Below are 18894 nucleotides of genomic sequence, written 5' to 3' on the forward strand. Positions count from 1 at the left end.
TGCCGAAACTTTTTCTTTTTGAAACTACAATTGAAAGTGGGGGGATTAACCTACGCTCCTAGAGGCTTCTAGGTGAGTAGCCGCTAGTATGAGATATAGTAAACACTTTGGAATTCTCCTATATAAGTTTATGGAATCTTTTTAGAGTATTTGTAGAATATAGAAAGAAGGTAAGGTGGTTATTATTGAGAGATGGAGGGAGATAGATGGAAAAATGGAAAAAGATAAAAAAAAATAGAGATAAGATGTAAAGAGAGATAAGAAAGAAAACAAAAAATATTTTAGGGAAAATATAATAGATAAAAGGATAGAGAGAGAGAGAGAGAGAGAGAGATAGAGAAAGAGAAAAGAAGAAACAGAAAAGAGATATGAAATAAGAGAAATATCTTCGGTGTAGTATAACATAAAACCTAAAAGGCCTATCACCTCACCCCTACCCTATATATTTTATTCCATCGGCCCCTCCAGCCCACTCCCCCATAACCAGCCTCTCTGAAAATAAAGTTCTCGCTCACTATTCTTCGAGGTTATTATGTTCAGCAGTGGCTTGCTTATATGGTTACGAGAGGGAGACTAAACAGTTTTCCATTACCCAACATATACAACATAACATAAAATCATGTGACTACAATAAATAACATATCAGTTATCTGTTAAATTGTTATTTTTATAAGAAAATATCTTTCTTTAACCAAAGCAATAGTTAAATTCAATATTTATTAAATAATTTGTACTCTAAAAAGATATTTATTACGTGAAAAAATTGTTAGAAGATTGTTTTTATCGCTGGCGATATGAAGAAGCAAATAAACAAGGAGATAAAATACTAAAAGATATACGAAGTTTATTTAGTAGATGTTAGAAGTCTTCAAAAAGTAGTTATAAATAATGTAAGTTTATTTTTTATTCATTATTTTCAAATTATTATGATTATTTAGTTTTACACTTAGAGGGAGTGGACAATGGGCTGTTTATTACACTAGTCCCAAAAGTTTTATAAACTTTTCTTATTTGTTGGCTAAACAACTTTGGGGACTTTTATTGAATTTTAATTTGATGATTCATCAAGTTGAGTGTCCATACGTTTCAACTACCTACTAATTGTAATATAATTATACAGAGGGAATAATTTTTGTATCATCATTTGTGGTCAATTTATCGGATATTGTCTTATCCCTTTAGATCCCTGGTTTTATAGTTAACAAAGTCTTTTTTAAACACATGATTATATCGAGAACCGATAAATAAAAGAAAAGCTAGAATTAACTTTGATATATTGGTTAATTATTATATTTCTTCAAAAAACTATTTTTTAAACGATTTACATAATGTATTTGAATCTAGTAATTTGAAATTCATTGCTACTCTGTCGCCCGTCAGTTAGTGTAGTTACTCTATAATTAAAGTATGTCCTAATGCACACATTACTCACGTCACATACAAACACAAACACACACACAATAAAAAAAAATAATGTCAATTCTTTAGCAGATCTTTTATCTGGTCTATGATTTATTCAACCACTAAATCAGTTATTGGACAAAATCCTATAATATTTCTTAGGCTAGCCTATAACTAGGGTTTCCTAGGCCTAGGACAAACACAGGAGTCCCAAACGTCGGAGTGGACAAACGCAGGAGTGTTAAAATATTAATGTAATGAAGTATTTCTATACAGATTAGGTTAGGTTAAAATATGAATGTGCAAATAAGCCCCCCGTAAGGGTTAGGCATTTAAAAAACCTATAAGACGGTCTAAAATAGGTTAGGTTAGGTTAAGTGTCCACTCCGACGTTTGTCCTAGGATCCCTTTATATCTCTAAAGGTTGCTGCTCTCCAAGCCTCTAGGGGAGGACGGATTTGTCAGGAAAATAGCCTCTAACCACCCCAAGACATATATAAACCTACCCTAAAAGTAAGTAACCATTCGGAACAGCCAATACCGAGATCTTTTGCCACAGATAAAAAATCCTTACTACTTTATATTATAGGATTAAGCTAAGGAAACTCTTTCGCCTAGGTTATCCTGGGAAATTATATAGGATTCGGCACATTGTAAACAATGTGTCAAAAAAAGATTATCTTAGCTTAATGTTACATGAACTGGATATAATACGATTTTATCAAAACTATTGCTAAATTGCACTCAACTATAATTTTTCAAGTGGTGCTACTTATGGATATAATTGTCCATCTTAAAAGATGTATGTCCATAAATCTCAATACACAGAAGTACCATTTCAAAAGTGCAATAAAGCAGTTGCAGTTCAATCTTATTTTGCAAAAATAAAGAACATTCATGTACATATGTAGCACAGCCATAAAACTAAACATAAAATCTATTTGATTTTAGCAGGTGCTGTATTACAATAGTATTAAATATCTCATTTAATTTTAAACAATATACATGCATATATTTTTGAACAATTCAAATTCAATAAACAAGGAAATGTTTAAAGCAATTTAACTTATCTTATTTTTGAAGATTCTTTTAGTATTATCATATTTTTTCAATGTGCACTTTTTTTTAAACAAAATTACGTGATAAATGTATAACTATTGTAGAAAATATTCGCTACCAATGGAACTTTTCTCGTTGTTGAACCAATAAAGTTAAAGATAGGGGAGGCATAAATCTTAGTAAATGTGTTTTATATCCCTTTTTCCACAACTTTTCATATAAATTTAATGATTTCAAACAAAGATTAAAATCTATTTCACTTTTAAGTAATATTTTTAGAAGCGCAGATATTCTACAGACGACAGCTATAATATTATCGATTACTGTCATTACCTCACAATTTTATATCAAGTTAGAATGAATGTTGTTTCTTGTAATAAAAAAAAAATAATCAAGAATGACAACATCTACTGACCAGCTCTAAAATCAGACTTTAGGACAACCGAGCATTATCACTTGTAGAGTGTCAGAACTTAATTAGAAAATTATTAATTTATAAGTCTAAGCAAAATTGTATACAATTGTAATGCAAAATTGGTTAATTACAGGATCTTGTTTAAGGACATACTTACATTTTTAGACCTTGATGTTTAAAATGGATTTACGGACTTTCTGATAACGATTTAGAGTAGCTACACTTTCTAAATCGTATCTAAATATTACAGGATTCATGCAAAGTTTGAAATCTATCAATTAACGATATTAGCTATCCTTTACGGACAGACGGATTAACCCTTACTATGGAAAATCTGATCATCATCATCATTGCCTTTTAGTTCTCGGCAGAACGTAGGCCATGCACAATGGTTCTCCAATCTTCCTTTTTTTGGGCACGTTTTGAGGCATTGCTGAAAGATGGAATTTTCTTTTCTTTCAGTTCACTTAAGAGTTCCCTCCTCCAGGTTGTTTTTGGTCTACCTGGTTTCCTCTTTCCTACGTGGGGGTTCCAAGTCAAGGCTTGATTGGTTATATCATCATGTCCTTTCCTTAGAGTGTGCCCCAGCCATCTCCATTTTCTCTGTTTTATTGTCAGTTTAATGTCTGACATATCACTGCGCTCTAGAAGCTCAGCATTTGTGATCTTATTTGGCCAAAAGATCTTGTGGATTCTCCTTAGACATTTATTGACATATGTCTGTAGCTTGGAGACCACTGCTGTGTTTAGGAACCAAGTTTCAGCCCCATACAGCAAAACAGAGAGAACATTTGACTTGAACAGTCTTAACTTGGTCTTTATGGAGATGGTCTCCCATCCCATGGAAAATCTGATATATCACATAAACTTGAAATGGTTGTTTTTTGTATGAGGTAAGGGGTAGTAAGTGAACCGGAGTTAAGTGAGAGTTAAGATACATGCAAAAATATACAATATACATCCTTCTTATTCTTAAAATGTAAAGTACTTTGGAATTTAATATTAAGCATTCTTTTTTATGCATAACATTATCAACACATCAACTATTCATGTTTTGTGAATTTTACAAAAGAGAAAAAAACTTTAATTTTTAAATATTTAAAACAAGGATGACAACATCCATAAGTAGCAAAGCTCAAAAACATAAATAGATATATCAGAAAAAATTAACTATAAAGCAGTTTCTTAAAAAAAACTTCAAACTTGATAACTTAACAAACCTTTAAAATCACGAAAACTTCAAATCTAGGAATCGATCCAGCACCACAATCAATAGACAAATCTTAATATATTTCAAAATTTGTAGAATGTGAACTTATTTAATCCCTGAAAATTTCAGCTGTCTATCTTTAATAGGAGCCGAGAAAGTCACATTTCCTGCATTTGGTGTCTAACGGACAGACACTCAGACGGACAGACGGACATTTCGAATTATAGAGTAGCTTCGCTACTAATAAAAGTAAATTCGTCCAAAACGTTTTTAACAATTTGAAAGGTTCCATTAATAATGAAGCATATTAATAGTTATTGTTGGTTTATCCATCCTTCTCATCTTAAACCTTTGCTTTTATGGATGTTGTCATCCTTGTTATTACTACAAACGTCATACTATACTTTACTTGTGTAATATAACCTAATGTAAATTAGTCTCTCTCTCTCTCTATGTAGCCAGGAAGTTTAATTAAGTTTACAATAGTTGCGCCTTACAAGTATGAACAAAATGCATAGATAGTTTTATTCGTAATTGAAAAATTTTCATGACATTCAGCTGGGGTTATATTTATAACCAAATAATATTTGCAACATGTTTTGAAAATATTGTAAATTCTTTATATTATTTTACCAGGAAAATTAAAATAACTCCCTTATTTTATTTGCTGCGTGTCTCATGTAAGAAAATTAAATTTTCCTATTTCAACTTGAATTGATGTGACAAAATCAATTACTACATATATGGTTGTAAGCTAAATATTATTTGTAATTGTGTAAGTTTTTTAAAGTTAAGAATAATCATTCATTTAGTATAATCCTACCATAACAGGAAAATTATCAAAAACTTCCAGCTAATGGATCTTCAATCAAATAAGTTTATATTGAAAGTTATGCATATAATAATACATTTGCCTGTTATTTTTAAGTTTATTGATTTTCGATACTTAATTACCTTTTAAATTTTTTACCATTGCTAACCTACTTTTACTAGCTACCATACTTGTTTTTAATTAATTTAAGCTTTCAGTTCTGAATACAGAATTGTTGACAATAGTTTAGTTCGTCCTTACCAAGGATTTTATACACCAGTCTTACATGTTGACACATAAATTTTTGATTTAATATTCATTAAAAGTGCCAGTGCCCCAAAAAGAGTGGGGGTTAAAACGATCCTCAAATTAAAACTTAATTTTTTTTTTTAATTAAGGGATTAGGGAATTTTATACAAGGGCGATTTCTCTTGGTATGGTTAAATCAACCTAAACAATACAGGCTTTTGTTATATGAATGTATTACAACAATTTAAGTTTTGTATTGTTTTTGTGTTTTTTTTTCACAACAAGTTTTAGTGTTAAATAATTGATTTATTGTTAAAATAAATTTTTTTATAGCCTTGAAGAAAATAATCTTAAAAGTTTGGTGTATGACAAGACCATAAGAATACACAATACACACAATGCCTTTGTGTTACAACTTATATAACTTACAAAAGGCTTAATAATAGACTTTATTTTGACTTTTTTCGTCCATTTTCATGCTTAGCTAAGCTAAAAAAATATATACAGTGTGATTTTTTATGAGAACTTTTTTGAAAGCAATTTCACCCCACTTATAGTTATCAGAATTTAATGATTAATGGCTTATTTTCTTCGTTTTTTATAACCATTTATAGAACATCAATAAAATATTTCAGTTTTTATTGAAAAAGTAGAGTAAAATAAAAAATTCAAAACCTAGGTGTCAACATCTAAAAATGGTTTTAGCGCATTTTTCTCATGCTCAAATCTTCTACCCTTTCCAAGAATAGCTGCAAAACGCTTCAAAGTTGAGATACAGAGTTAAAAATTGATACAGATACTTTTGGGGACATGTACTAAAACATATTAAGTTTGAAGGCCATATCTCAACCAGGGAGGGAGTACTGGCCCCCCAAAAAGTACTACTGAAAATCCAATTTTTTTCTTGCAAAGGGTAGAAGATTTGAGCTTAAGAAAAATGCTCTAAAACCTTTTTTAGATGTTGACACCTAAGTTTCGAATTTTTGATTTAACTGTACTTTTTAAATAAAAACTGAAATATTTTTTTGATGTTCTAAAAATGGTTATAAAAAGAAAATAAGCTGTTGATCATTAAATTCTGATAACTATAAGTGGGGTAAAATTGCTTTCAAAAAAGTTCTCATAAAAAAACACACTGTATTATATGGGGAAAAAATCATCTAAAGACAATTATATCCATGAGAAGAAAGTTAAATAATATACATAATAACACAATGCCCTATGACAATGAAGAAAGTCTTTATGCCTAAACAATAGATAAGCCAGACAAGATACAAGATAGAACATTTAACTTCTACTCTCAATATATAACATCACTTAAAATATATAAAGGAAAGAAAATCATGAAACAATGCTTTTTTAAGGTTAAAGTTAATGTTGTGGGTTGTAGCTTTTTTGCAAGCTGCTACTTCAGTCTTAAGATTAACAAATAAGCTGCGGCTGGAGTTTGTAAACTTGATGGATACTCAATTTTCATCCACAACATTTGATTTGGCTAAAGCAAAGTGAGTTGTTTTACATAAAGCATGCAGAAGGGGGGATATCCAAAATAAAGTGTCAATCCCCTTCACCCCAGTAAACAAATGTCTACATCCTATAATGCATCCCTCTAATACAACCAAAGAGGGTATTAAGGTAAAATTGTCACACCCCCCATTATGGTGTTTGAAAAACTTGCAATCTTTACCAATTTACAAAATCAAGGACTTTTGAGTGAGTGGGTGGACACCAAGGGGGATGTATCCACCCCCCTGACACTAAAACTAAATTACTCTTGTTGCCTTTAATACATCCTCCTCGATATTGGTTTAAGGGTGAGTCAAATTGGATGCTCATTGATGTAGAAAGTTTTTAATAGAAGCCGAGAAATTAATGTTTTCCCAAGTATTTCTATATACATAAAGGAAGGACATTTCGAATCATATCGATGATTTGCTTAAAAATAATCAGATCCATTAAATAGACAAAGAAGTAAAAAACAATAGAAATTTATGCTGTAAGGCAACAAAAAAATCAATGAAAATTAATAATAATTCAATAATAAATTTTACCCCTGCCAACAGATTTTAGGGGGGGTAATTACCCCCCCCCCCCCAGCAAATTTTACCCCCGGGGGTAAATTTTTTTTTGGGTGGGTGGTAAAAAAAAAATTGCGGAGCGCTTAGCGCACCATTTTACCCCCCCCCCCCAAAAAAAAAAACGAATTACCCCCCCTTAAAAAATTTTACCGCCCTCATATAAAAAAGCTTGGACGCCCCTGCAGTACATGCATTGTATACCAATCTGTTCAGCCGTTTACAAGATCTGAAATAACATACAGACACAAAAAATGTTTAAAATGTGTTTTATTTGTTTCAGGGCTGTTACTGACGATGGATTCAAGTCTAAGCAAATTTTTGATAAAATTGCAGATGCTCTCAAGGTAAGATCCATCTTTATAATCATGTCTACTCTACAATTTATTCATGTGCTTCGTTCGGTCAGTATGAAGCTGTAAAGGAAATTTCCCATTTCATTGGAATGTATTTCTTAATTTGCCTATTCCATTTTTATAATCTACACTGCAGAGTATAATGATGTCTGTCTGTCCAACTGTCCGTCAGTTTAACCGATCATTAGACCATTAGAGTTCGATGCTGCAGAACCGATTATGACGGTCTTTTTATGGTAAAAATCAAACATAAAAAATTCATAAAGTTATTGGGTAGCTTTGCAACTGAAATAAATATCTTCCAAGAAAATTTATCTTGTACAAAGAAAGAAAATAAATTTAAATATTCATATTTTGAAAGAGAAAGTAAATTCTTGTTCAATACAGATAAAAGAATTAAATCCTCCACAATTTTGGAATTACATCATTTAGTTTTCTTCTTCTTATTTGTTGCTGTAAAGAGAAAAGAAAAATATTTGTAATGAGATAAATTTTGTATTTTTCTTTTAAAATTTACTTATAAAACAATTAACCAGTACGTAGCATGTAATAATATAAGTTTCCAAATAATATCAAATTTAAAATTTATACAAAATTCAAGATTTAAGACGAAAATTGTAAGAACACGCACGGTTAAAGAAAATATGCATGAAATCGGTCATCTCTTTCGCATGTTTTCATGAGCTGCGCGCTATATTTCCAATATAAATCTTCTTTATCTAGCTGTTGTTTACTAAATTTAGAAGCAGCTTATAGTGCCTATAAAAAATGACGTCATACAATACAGTATATATTTTACCACTTGTTAATATAAATGTATACTTGCCTATTATTGGTCATTTGTATTGTATTGTATGACGTCAAATAGGCTGCAGAAAGCTGCTTCCCGAATTAGTCATCGGCCAATGTTTATTAAAGTTATGTAAAAATAGCCCTTATATTTCAACCTTTCCAGCATATATTCTAAACAAACTTTGGATAAAATGTTAAAAGAATTAAGATTTAAAATTGAGACAAATTTAAACTGAAACTTTGTAATTACATAGAACATTATTCAAGAACATTTCCTTTCTAGATTTAACTATTATTGCTATCAAAGCTACTTAATAATTAAAATTTTTGTTGGTTTGTAGAAATAGCACTAGGTAATTACAATTCACATGTGACCACTGTAGAACAGCCAATCTTCAATGTTGTAGATATTAAAGGTCAATAAGATGAAAACTATTTTCCAGTATGACTTCGAAACCGATTAGTATCTGCTGGATTAGAACCGGTTCTCAGCCATCGGCTCCTCGGGGAAAACAAAACTGGTTTTGATCTTATAATTTTTATTTTAATATCCGCGGAAGACTGTCTTTATAAAATCTTTATTGTAAAATTATATGGTCTTTCAAAATGAAATATAAAGTTTAAAAGTATAAAAGTATAATTAGGTTTACCCCTTGTTCAACTTGAAAATTTTTTGGAAGATTTTTGGTTTTCATTAATTTGGGATCTAATTTCTAATAATAAGATGAGTGTTCTTTACACTTTTCTTCAGACTAATTAGATCATAGTAATTAGATATAGATATACCAATTACTACACTTTGAAGCACACCGAATGCCTTTCCGTTCATACTTGTTACTTATAAGCTGCAAAAGTAAGATAGGTAGCAGAAATGTTTTGCATACCGGATGAGTAAGCAAACAAAGCCATTTATGTAGCACTTGGCTGTCGATATTACCTTATTAACAAACGGCTCCAACAGCCATGCCACCTTATATTTGAAAAAATATAAGTTACTGTTTATATAAATACTAGCGACTACGCTCCTAGATGCCACTAGCGAGATACTTCGGTACAAAAAAGACATGCAGGCATCTTTTAATTCTAATAAAATGAAAGATAAATTCTTCAGACACTTTCTCCCCCCATTTCACTGTGACGCCTGGCTTTTGCAATTCTTTTCTTCTCATTTAAGCTGTTTAATTATTGAAACTGATTTTTAAAATAATTTCTAAATTATTTTAGGCAGATGGGCCAACGTATGTGAATAAAATCAAAGGAACTTATGCTTTCAAAATAAAGGGTGGACCAGGTAAAACTTTAGTAGCTACACTAATCTTATATTAATCAATAGAAAAACTAATCAGTACAAATTTATTTAAGTACCGTTCAATTATAAAAGCCTAGTAATGTCGTGTAAAATGAAATAAAATCGAAGCTAGTAAAAGTGGCTGACTAAGATTGTGACGTCAAAAAAATTAACTAATGAGAGGCCACTATAAATTTTACCATTGGTCAATTACAGTGTATTCTGGCCTCTCATTGGTTAATTTTTTGACGTCATAATCTGAGTCAGCCACTTTTACTAGCTTCAATTAAACTCATTTTTTAAATAAAAATATATAGGTAGAGAAGGGCTTGACTAATTATGTATTCATATGGTGTATAAACATATTTGTATCTATGCAGTTCAATAAATTATGGTAAATCCAGCGCGAGTAGCTTACATTTAATATATTAAAAGAACATTCTGGAATATTTCTCATTAATAGTATTTAGATGTTTATTACCGGTAGTGTTTGAAAAGGTTAAAAATTATGAATTAAAATGGTAAATGTTATACTACAAAAAAAATGAGAACCAATAGGGATTTTATTTGCTTAAAGAAACCTTTAAATTCTATTTAGTTGTTTACTTCGGATGGAATTATTACTAATTTTATTTTTTTTTAGATTGCAAGCAATCGTATTTCTTAATTTCTTAATTTGAAGGGGGGGGGGGGGACAGAAAAAGAGACTAAAACCAACCAAAGATATAAATTTTAAAAAAAGTTTTAAATCACCCTATGTGACATATGTAAAGCCTTCTTAAAACGGAAACCTTACTTTTAAATAGTTTAAAAATCTAACTCTTTATTTCATGAAACGTTTACTTTGTTTCAAATAATTGTTCAATTTTGGCAAGTTTCCTCTTAAGAAAATATTTGCTCTTGCCAAATCCAAGATTTGGTGAAACTTCAAAACAGCAAATTAATACTTTTTTGGGGAAAAAACAGGAAAAAATAAAATTTGCAATGATAAAATAAGTTCACAAGAAATATTAAATTCTTTCTGCATTTAAATTTAAATGCAAGCTTATCTGGTATTTGAATACATTCCATAAAATGTAAATTCTTTGCCAGAATTTAGTTTCCTGGCTTTTATATTGGATTTTAAATGCGTTGCAGTTTTCAGAACTATTTTTAAATCCATTTGAGACGGGCTCGGCAGCCAAAACCGTTTGATATTGTATTACTTCAACTGGTAAACATTATGCAAACATTAATAATTGGGTTTTCAAAAAGTAATCAAAATATATCAAAAGAAAAATATGATAAACATAAATAATCCTCTAAATCTTATCAAAAAGTATATAAAAAATATAAAAACAATTATAAACACAACAAAATGTATGAATGCAAACATTTTTATTTAGTGTTTTGAAACAATCGACCCCTTTTTAAAAAAGACAACAACAATCAACTTATAGAGATAGTACGTTAAAAAACTTTGTGTTATGATAGTATCATTTTCAAAAATCCTCATGCTTTTTTCATATTTTAAATCCAAACACTCAAAAATGATGGATATGAAAATTTTGTGCTGAAATAGTTTCTGAGAAATAATTCAAAATCTGACATAGAGTATGCTTTTGGTCCAAATTTATGTAAATCATGAAATTTTCCAGCTAAGCTTGCAAAGTCCAATAAGGTATTGTTTGGTCTTTAATTTTACATTTAACACTTTTATAGATAACATTTCAAATTTTGCCCGTAACTTTTCTGCAAATTAAAACTTGTGAGTGATGGTTTTTCTTCCTGAACAGGAAGTTGTTAAAACAATACAAAAATGGAGTTAAAATTGTTCTTATTTTTAGATTAAGCATTGTACTATGTATATCTCATTAACCAAATAGGATATTACATAGCAAAAAGAAAAAGGCTAAAACTGTTATAACCTAGACTCTGTATATATATGTATATATAATCACTATTATATAAGTTTGATGAATAAGCTGTATTATACTTTTTATTAGCTTCTTAGCAGGGGTTAGTACAGCTTTTATCTTTTTTTTATAAAAGAAAAAGAGATAAAGATATAGTAACAACAGCATAAAAATTGAACAAAGTAAGCATAACTTTGATATGAATATGATATCTTTGAACTTAATGTCAAAAAACTGAAAGGTAATATTGCAATTTCTTTGTTTATAGACGGATTTATAGTATTTGTTTATGAATAGGATGTTTTATAGAATAAATTAAAGATTTAAGTTATAATATGTTTAAGGCTTTGTAAACTTCCATTCTGATATTTTTTGATAGACAAAACCTTTGATACAGCTTTTATGTCTGTATGTAATTGTAATACATTTTCTCTATGTTATCTCTCTTGTGTTTTAATATTTTTTAAATGAAGATACATCTTAAAGTCTGCTACAATTTCAGCAAAAAAAATTTATGACCGTATGAGTTCTTCTTCAAATTATAAATATTGCTTGTAAGTGGGACACATAGAGTTGGAGAGTAAAATGGATTATTTTAGTTTGTGTTGTAGACCAGAAAATGTATTGTGTAATACACGTTGAGAATTTTAAGTTCAAATTGCAGACAGTACATCAGACAGGGTTACAAGAAGAGTTTAATGAATAACAAATTAAGCCTCCTCATAATTAAAACTGAAAAATTTGCATAGGGTAGGATTTATAAATATTCCAGGAAACATGATTGTAATGATAAATATTGAATCATTTTTTAAGGATGTATTATGTATTTTCATTTCATTCTCTTTGAACCCAGGGATATAAGGGGATAAGACAATGAACGATGAATTAATGTACAATATCACAAATGATCATACCCAAAAATACCCCTTTCGTTTAGATTAAAACTATCGGTTAAAAGTTTGAACAATACTAGTTTGGAATCAACCCATTAAAATTTAAGAAAACTATCCAGTTTTTAAGCCAGTGAATAAGATATAAAACTTTGGGTTCCATTGCAATATATAGTCTTCCTGTTTTTAACTGACCACAATGTAAAGATCACGATAGAAAAGGGGTGGGGTAGATTATTATCAAATTTTTCAACCATGCCTACATAATAAAAGCTTGAAAGATGCCCTTTATTTTTCTTTGTTCTGCTACACTATGCTAATACTAGTGGCTGAGCCCCTACTATCTTGGGGCTCTGTATTCAAAGATATATTGAAAGGCAGAAAAATAGCCTAAAACCACATCAGTATCTATAAGAAGCTTCACTGTAAAGGAAAGTCATATCAGTTCAGTGATTGATGAGATCTTTCGCTACAAATAAAAAATGTTTACTATTTATATAACAGGATTTATCCTTGTATCTGACCTTAGTTGTTTATTTGTAGGTGCTCTAGCCTATCTATCAAATACACATTTGCTGGCTGATCAATACCAGATATAACAAAAGTAAAAGCTTCTAGAATACAGGGATTTCTCCTGGTATAGTTGGGGTACAAACCCCCCTGAAAAACATTCGCTTGGCCTACAAAAAGCTTAACTGCAAGGGAGAATAATATTGATTAAGCGGTTAAAAAGATCTTAATCTACAGACAGACAGACATACAACCTGTTATTTTTAAATAAGGATGACCAAATATTACCATTTTGTCACTTGCATGATATAATTACAAAAAGAACCACTAAAAAATGGGTCAATGTAAAAAAAGAAAGTTGAAGTGGGTATCCAAACGCCAATGGTCATATTTATTTATTCTTTTATCCCCCAAAAAGGCTAAAAAATATTGTACAGAACAGCACATAACTTTTATAGATTGTGTATGTGTAGAAGATTTATTTTTTCTTTTCGTGTATTAATATATTTTTTTCTTTTCTTTATATAAAGTTTTTTATTATTATATTATTGTTAGTTGCAAGTCTAGACGTCAATCATGGTTTTGTCTGTATGTTAAAGACACTTGAAAAAGATTAAAATGAAAATCTTTACCAATAAGACCAATTTTATTATACAAAAAGATGTCTTTTGTTAATAAAGTTGCGCCATTTTTTCCTGTAATTGTCCTTGTTATTTGTGAATGGATACTAATTATGTTATAAATACTACATCATCAATATTCATATTTTTTGCAGCAAATATGCTTTATAATAATACACAAAAACTTATACCATAGAGATCAAAATGTTATATTACAAGCTTAATGATGTGAATCATAATTCCACAGACAACCTACTCATTTATTGCACAGATTTTCTCTGGATGACTTACTGGACAATATATCTAGTTACACCTGTTTATGAGCCAAGGCATCAATCCTTCTTTTAAAATAAAAGTTACAAACGGATGTGTTCATAATTTGAGATACACTCGCCGGTTTGGTGAAACTTGATTATTTTTTTTAAAGCTGTTTTTGGTAACTTTTATATGGTGTTTAGTATTTACAAATGTTTCTCGTAGTAAATGTTTTTCCAAACTTTTATAAAAATTGAATTAACAAGTTAGTGAACAAAACCATAAACATTCTGTTTACATCAAAACTAATCTGGATTCATTGAGTGGTTGTTTGTCATGTTTTGTTTTATCAGGAATATTTCTCATAAGTTTATTAATATATAAATCTGTTTGTAGCCTTATTTGGACGAGATAAAAAAATATAGCCTTTGTAATTCTTCCTAGCTGTTGCCGGTTTTAAAACACAAAGACCAGAATCTAATTTTATAAAACTGACAGTCCAAAAAGAACATTACAAATCGATAATTATTAAAATAATAATATTGCTATTTCTTTAACTATCGGCTGCGCTTATATCATCTAGGAGTTCTGTATTCAAAAGAGAAAGAAGGTGGACAGAAAATAACCAAAAAAAACATTACCAGACTTAAATCTAAAAATAAACCAGCCTAAAACCATCGCAGGCCCTATTAAAGTTTAATTTAAAAGGATAACCTGATCAGATCAGTAGTTATTGAAATCTTAAGCTTTAGACAAAAAAATAATACTTTATATAATAAGATATCCAAAACTAATAACCATATCCTCCTTGTTTTAGTAAAATAGGGTTTATGAATCCCATTTTCATATACATATCAGTGCATCTTATGTGAGCGGAAATTGTTGATTATTTACCCCTGACATACAACCTCTCACATGAACCCAAGATTCTTATAACTCTTTTTTATAAAGTACATAATCTATAGTACGAAAAACTGCACAATAAATGTCTGTTAAATTTTTTTTTATAAATTTTTCGTTGTTTTACCTTTTAGCGATAAAAGTCAGCTACAGTTAGATTTAAAATATTATTTTGATAATAATGTTTTATACAAACAATAAAGTTGGAATTTCCACATAAAACATGTTTCCTTTCATATTTACATTCTTATCTTTTAATTTTAATGCAAAATTACATAATACAAAGTTCATGTTTTAATAAGTTGACAACAAAATATTTTTAAATTTCAAATTAAAAAGTAAATTTTTGCTTTTTAATTTGATTAATACTTTTGGCGTTTTTTTATTAATTTAAAAAATTTTGTTGCCTTTAAAAAGCATGTTTTTGTTACTCTGTTTTAGTTTTTAGTTTCCTATCAATGTTTAAATAAAATTATGCAAGCCGATAATTTATTGAATAATGTTGAGAGAAAATAATATGCTTTTAAAGCAGATTTAGGCAGCTATATCTACTTACTCCGTAGATGTCAGGGATATTAAAGGTTAAGACAATGGACAATGAATTAATGCACATAATGTTATACATGTTTACTAGTTCTATAAATTAATTTCGGTGATTAAAAAGTTTTGACAAATCTAATCTGGAACCAACCAATCACAATTCATTAAAAAAATTACCAAAAGCTTTTTTGGGATAACGTGGTTAAAAACGTTTTTTTTAAATTTTAACGTATATCTTTATATTTCAGATGGGAAGGAAGGGTACTGGATTATTAATGCTAAGGATGGAAGCGGCTCAGTTGAATTCAATGGAAAAGGTAAGTGGGATAAATCCTTTGGATTGAAAGGATTACACACATTTTCCTTAGCGAGCTACTTTATAACAGTATTTACGTTTAGGTAACAAAAAGACTTTCTTCATGTAAATAAACTTGGGTGTTTTGATTAAATTCTAGCGGCCTAAATAAGTTGGCCTAAAACCATCCCACCTGTGTGTAGCTTCCCTAATGTGTATAAGTCACGCCGTTAAGTGGTTAACGAGAACTTAACGGACAAACCAACAAAAACCTTTCTACTTTATATACTTTACATTCTATGTATGGCGAGGTCTGAAATACTTTTGCAAACTTTTTTGGAATAAATTATGGTCATATGACGTACTCTTAATATAAAGTAGTCATGCTATCAATAATTGAGTATGGGGATAATAATGCTTCACTTGAAAAATCCAGGATTCTATCTTTAAAGTTCTTGTATGGATCTTGAAAGTTAAAATGTAGATTAGAAAAATTAGCACCGTTTGTTAACTTCCGGCCTAAATGGATGTTTTTTACTAGAGTTGTATTTGTTCTTTATTTAGAGAAACCCGACGTGACCTTGGTAATGCAGGATGGTGACCTTGTTGACCTTATGACTGGCAAGCTCAATTCTCAAAAAGCTTTCTTCCAGGGAAAACTTAAGGTCAGTCTTTAAATCGTTTATTTCTACCTGGGACGCAAAGTACCAGGTTTTCTACATTAATGATGTGTGTTTGTTTGTGTGTCCTGGACTGATCGTAAATCTTGGCATGTTAGAACCGTTCTATTGGTTTTAAACCTTGCTTGAGGATTACGATTTAACAAAAAAGGAAATTCTCGAAAGCTTTTATCCCATGTTTTTTTATTCTACGATAGAATGATCATTTACTTTAATTTTTGAAGTAGCGATTCTAATTATCGACATTTAGTCAATATAAAGCATACTGCACTTTAGGCAGTTCACGAATAAACAGACTTTCTTATACTTTAAAAGTGATTTTTTCTGTGTAAATCAGTTCATTATTTAACGAGTTTCCCTTTGTAATGTTACTTTTGTATATATTACTAGTTGCTTCACCCCTAGCCTCTTGGGGAGGTGCTGTCATAAGACATTATAAATCTTCCCTTGAAAGCACAACCCCTTTGAACCAGCAATTTTTCGAGATCTTTTAAGCCAGACAAAAATAAAACCTAATACTTTATATCATAGTATTATGTTCCCAAATTCTAGGCAAAAATAATAAAGCATCGAAAATTTAATTAAAAAGTCTAATAGAAAAGTTTTAGCTTGAGCCTAACACAGATTTTGAATAAATGAAAACTAATGAACTACATTGTCTGTAAACATTAGACTTACAATGAATTTTCCTAGCTTTTTAAACAAGGACGATCATGTTTAATTCTACGTGTCTTAATATTATTGAAAATATATTTGTTTTTTACAGCCCCTTCTCTCCCTATTGGTAAAGTTTTACTCCCCGATTAAGGTAGCCTGGAGCACCACAAATAGTTTTGTGAGATGCGGAATATTACCACCCCAAATAATTCAATTTACTTACAGTATAAATATATTTTAAATAAGTAGCTTTTAATGAATGGATATTATGATACTTTATAGTTTTTCTTCAGAAAGTAAAATATATTAAGTCATGCAATATTGAAATCAATTAGTTTCCAATAATAATGACATGTAAATATTATCATTTAACCAAAACGAACAGGAATTTGAAAAGTTGTTGCATTGATTCCGGTTTTGTTGGCCCTAAGGGCCTAAAGGCCTGGGAACCAAAAATGATTTGTTATTTAATCCTGTGATTTTCTGACCCATAAGTGAAACGTTCTTATTGGTTAAAAATATAATTGATACTCTATTAATGGAAATTTACAATACAAAAGTATAATAATTACCTAATTAATGCAAAGAAATTGTTTTAACAGAAATGGTAATGTAATTTTGACAAATGCAATAAATTTGTGCACACAATAAGATAAATAAGCCCAATTCACACGCTGCAACTAAAATCAAATCTAATTTTACAATCAAAATTTATCTTTTCCTTCAAAATTTATTGCTTTAACGCCATGTGGATGCGCAACTAGCCTTTAATGGCTTCGTCCTTATTAAAGGCATAGAGGGTAGGTAAACTAATTAAAAAATAAAAGTAGACAACATTCATAAAGGCGAAATTATAAAATTTGACGGTTTGATATACAAAGATTAACACTTTTCAATTGCTATGTATTAATCTTTACTATTGACTTTTAAATTACATACAAATATATGCATTTTTAAAAATGTCACTGACATAAACTTAAATTTGGACTTTTTTCCATATTTCAAAAATTGAATTTGAATATTTTATTTTCTGTTTTAGGTCCAAGGAAATATGGGACTCGCCATGAAGTTGCAGGTAAAATTTAGCATACTAGCGGATACGTTCTGGAAGCCTCTAGGGTATATTGATTTTATTGGGGATTAATTAACCCCCCCCCCCCCAAACTCATTTCTTTTATTTTTGTTTCAAAAAGAAAAAATTGACGATCCCTTTTTTTGTAGAAAAACTACTCAATCTTAATGTTTGAATGTGCTGAGTGTCCAAGCAACTAGTAAAAAGGAGAAATATTAGTTAACGTGGCAAATAAAGATTTTTTGATCCTGAACACCAAAAAAAAGCTGTTTTTCTGTTGAATTATATATTCCTTTTTTGTTTCAGGAGTTCCAGAAAACTATTCCTAAAGCTAAGCTGTGATTCATTCAACCTCAACAAATTTCACAGTAACAAATATTATTGTCTTTTTTCCTATAATTTTACCCTTGTTTCCCTCTGATTTTTTTGATAATAAATAAAACTTTGGATTAAGATGCATGAATTTAGTACCTTAAAGGAGTACCTAAAATTTAAATTATTTTTCTTTCCAATCTAATAAACAATGCAGTTCAAAATAATTCTGATAAAATGTACCATTTTAAATTTTGTAAAAGTTAGATATTTGTGAAATTTTATAAATTATAAAGAATGGCTTGTTATAAGCCTACTATTCTAAAGCTTTCATAAATATTGATATAATATTTGTTTAGATTATACAAATATAACATATTAAAAGCCCTAATTATTTTCAGTAAAGTTTTTTGTTTCAGAAAAGCATTTACTGATTTTTTTTTTAAATTCTTTGAATATGTTATATATGATACATTTTTATCTTCAGTAGTTATAAAAATAATTTTCTGTAAAATAAAAAGATATAATTGTTGAATTGTAAAGATGGTTTAAATACATATTCTAACCTTTTTTGTTTTTTTGTTAATCTACACAGATTTACCTCTAATAGTG

At 29.5% G+C, this 18894-nt stretch overlaps 1 protein-coding gene across 2 annotated transcripts; it reads left to right on the plus strand.

The window, feature by feature from the left end:
• The first annotated feature begins 331 nt into the window (after positions 1–331).
• Positions 332–18852, plus strand: LOC145313663 (sterol carrier protein 2-like). 2 transcript variants are annotated; one of them, XM_080153175.1, is made up of 8 exons: positions 773–890; positions 6510–6650; positions 7504–7567; positions 9593–9659; positions 15515–15583; positions 16126–16226; positions 17938–17973; positions 18277–18852. In XM_080153175.1, coding segments are annotated over exons 1-8 (516 nt in total). In that variant the 5' UTR covers positions 773–888; the 3' UTR covers positions 18313–18852. The 2 variants fall into 2 exon arrangements, with proteins under 2 accessions (XP_080009302.1, XP_080009301.1); XM_080153176.1 differs by lacking the exon at positions 6510–6650 and having other exon boundaries at positions 332–890.
• Positions 18853–18894: the final 42 nt, after the last annotated feature.

This window comes from Acartia tonsa, chromosome 3 (assembly GCF_053477335.1).
Source record: "Acartia tonsa isolate MP-2025a chromosome 3, ASM5347733v1, whole genome shotgun sequence".
NCBI lineage: Eukaryota > Metazoa > Arthropoda > Copepoda > Calanoida > Acartiidae > Acartia > Acartia tonsa.

What these genes read in the sequence shown, in the direction of transcription:
- LOC145313663 (XM_080153175.1), top strand. An exon ending in TTTGATTTGGCTAAAGCAAA is followed by an intron (nt 6,651 to 7,503) that starts GTGAGTTGTTTT and finishes TATTTGTTTCAG; the next exon opens with GGCTGTTACTGACGATGGAT. An exon ending in TCTTCCAGGGAAAACTTAAG is followed by an intron (nt 16,227 to 17,937) that starts GTCAGTCTTTAA and finishes TTTCTGTTTTAG; the next exon opens with GTCCAAGGAAATATGGGACT.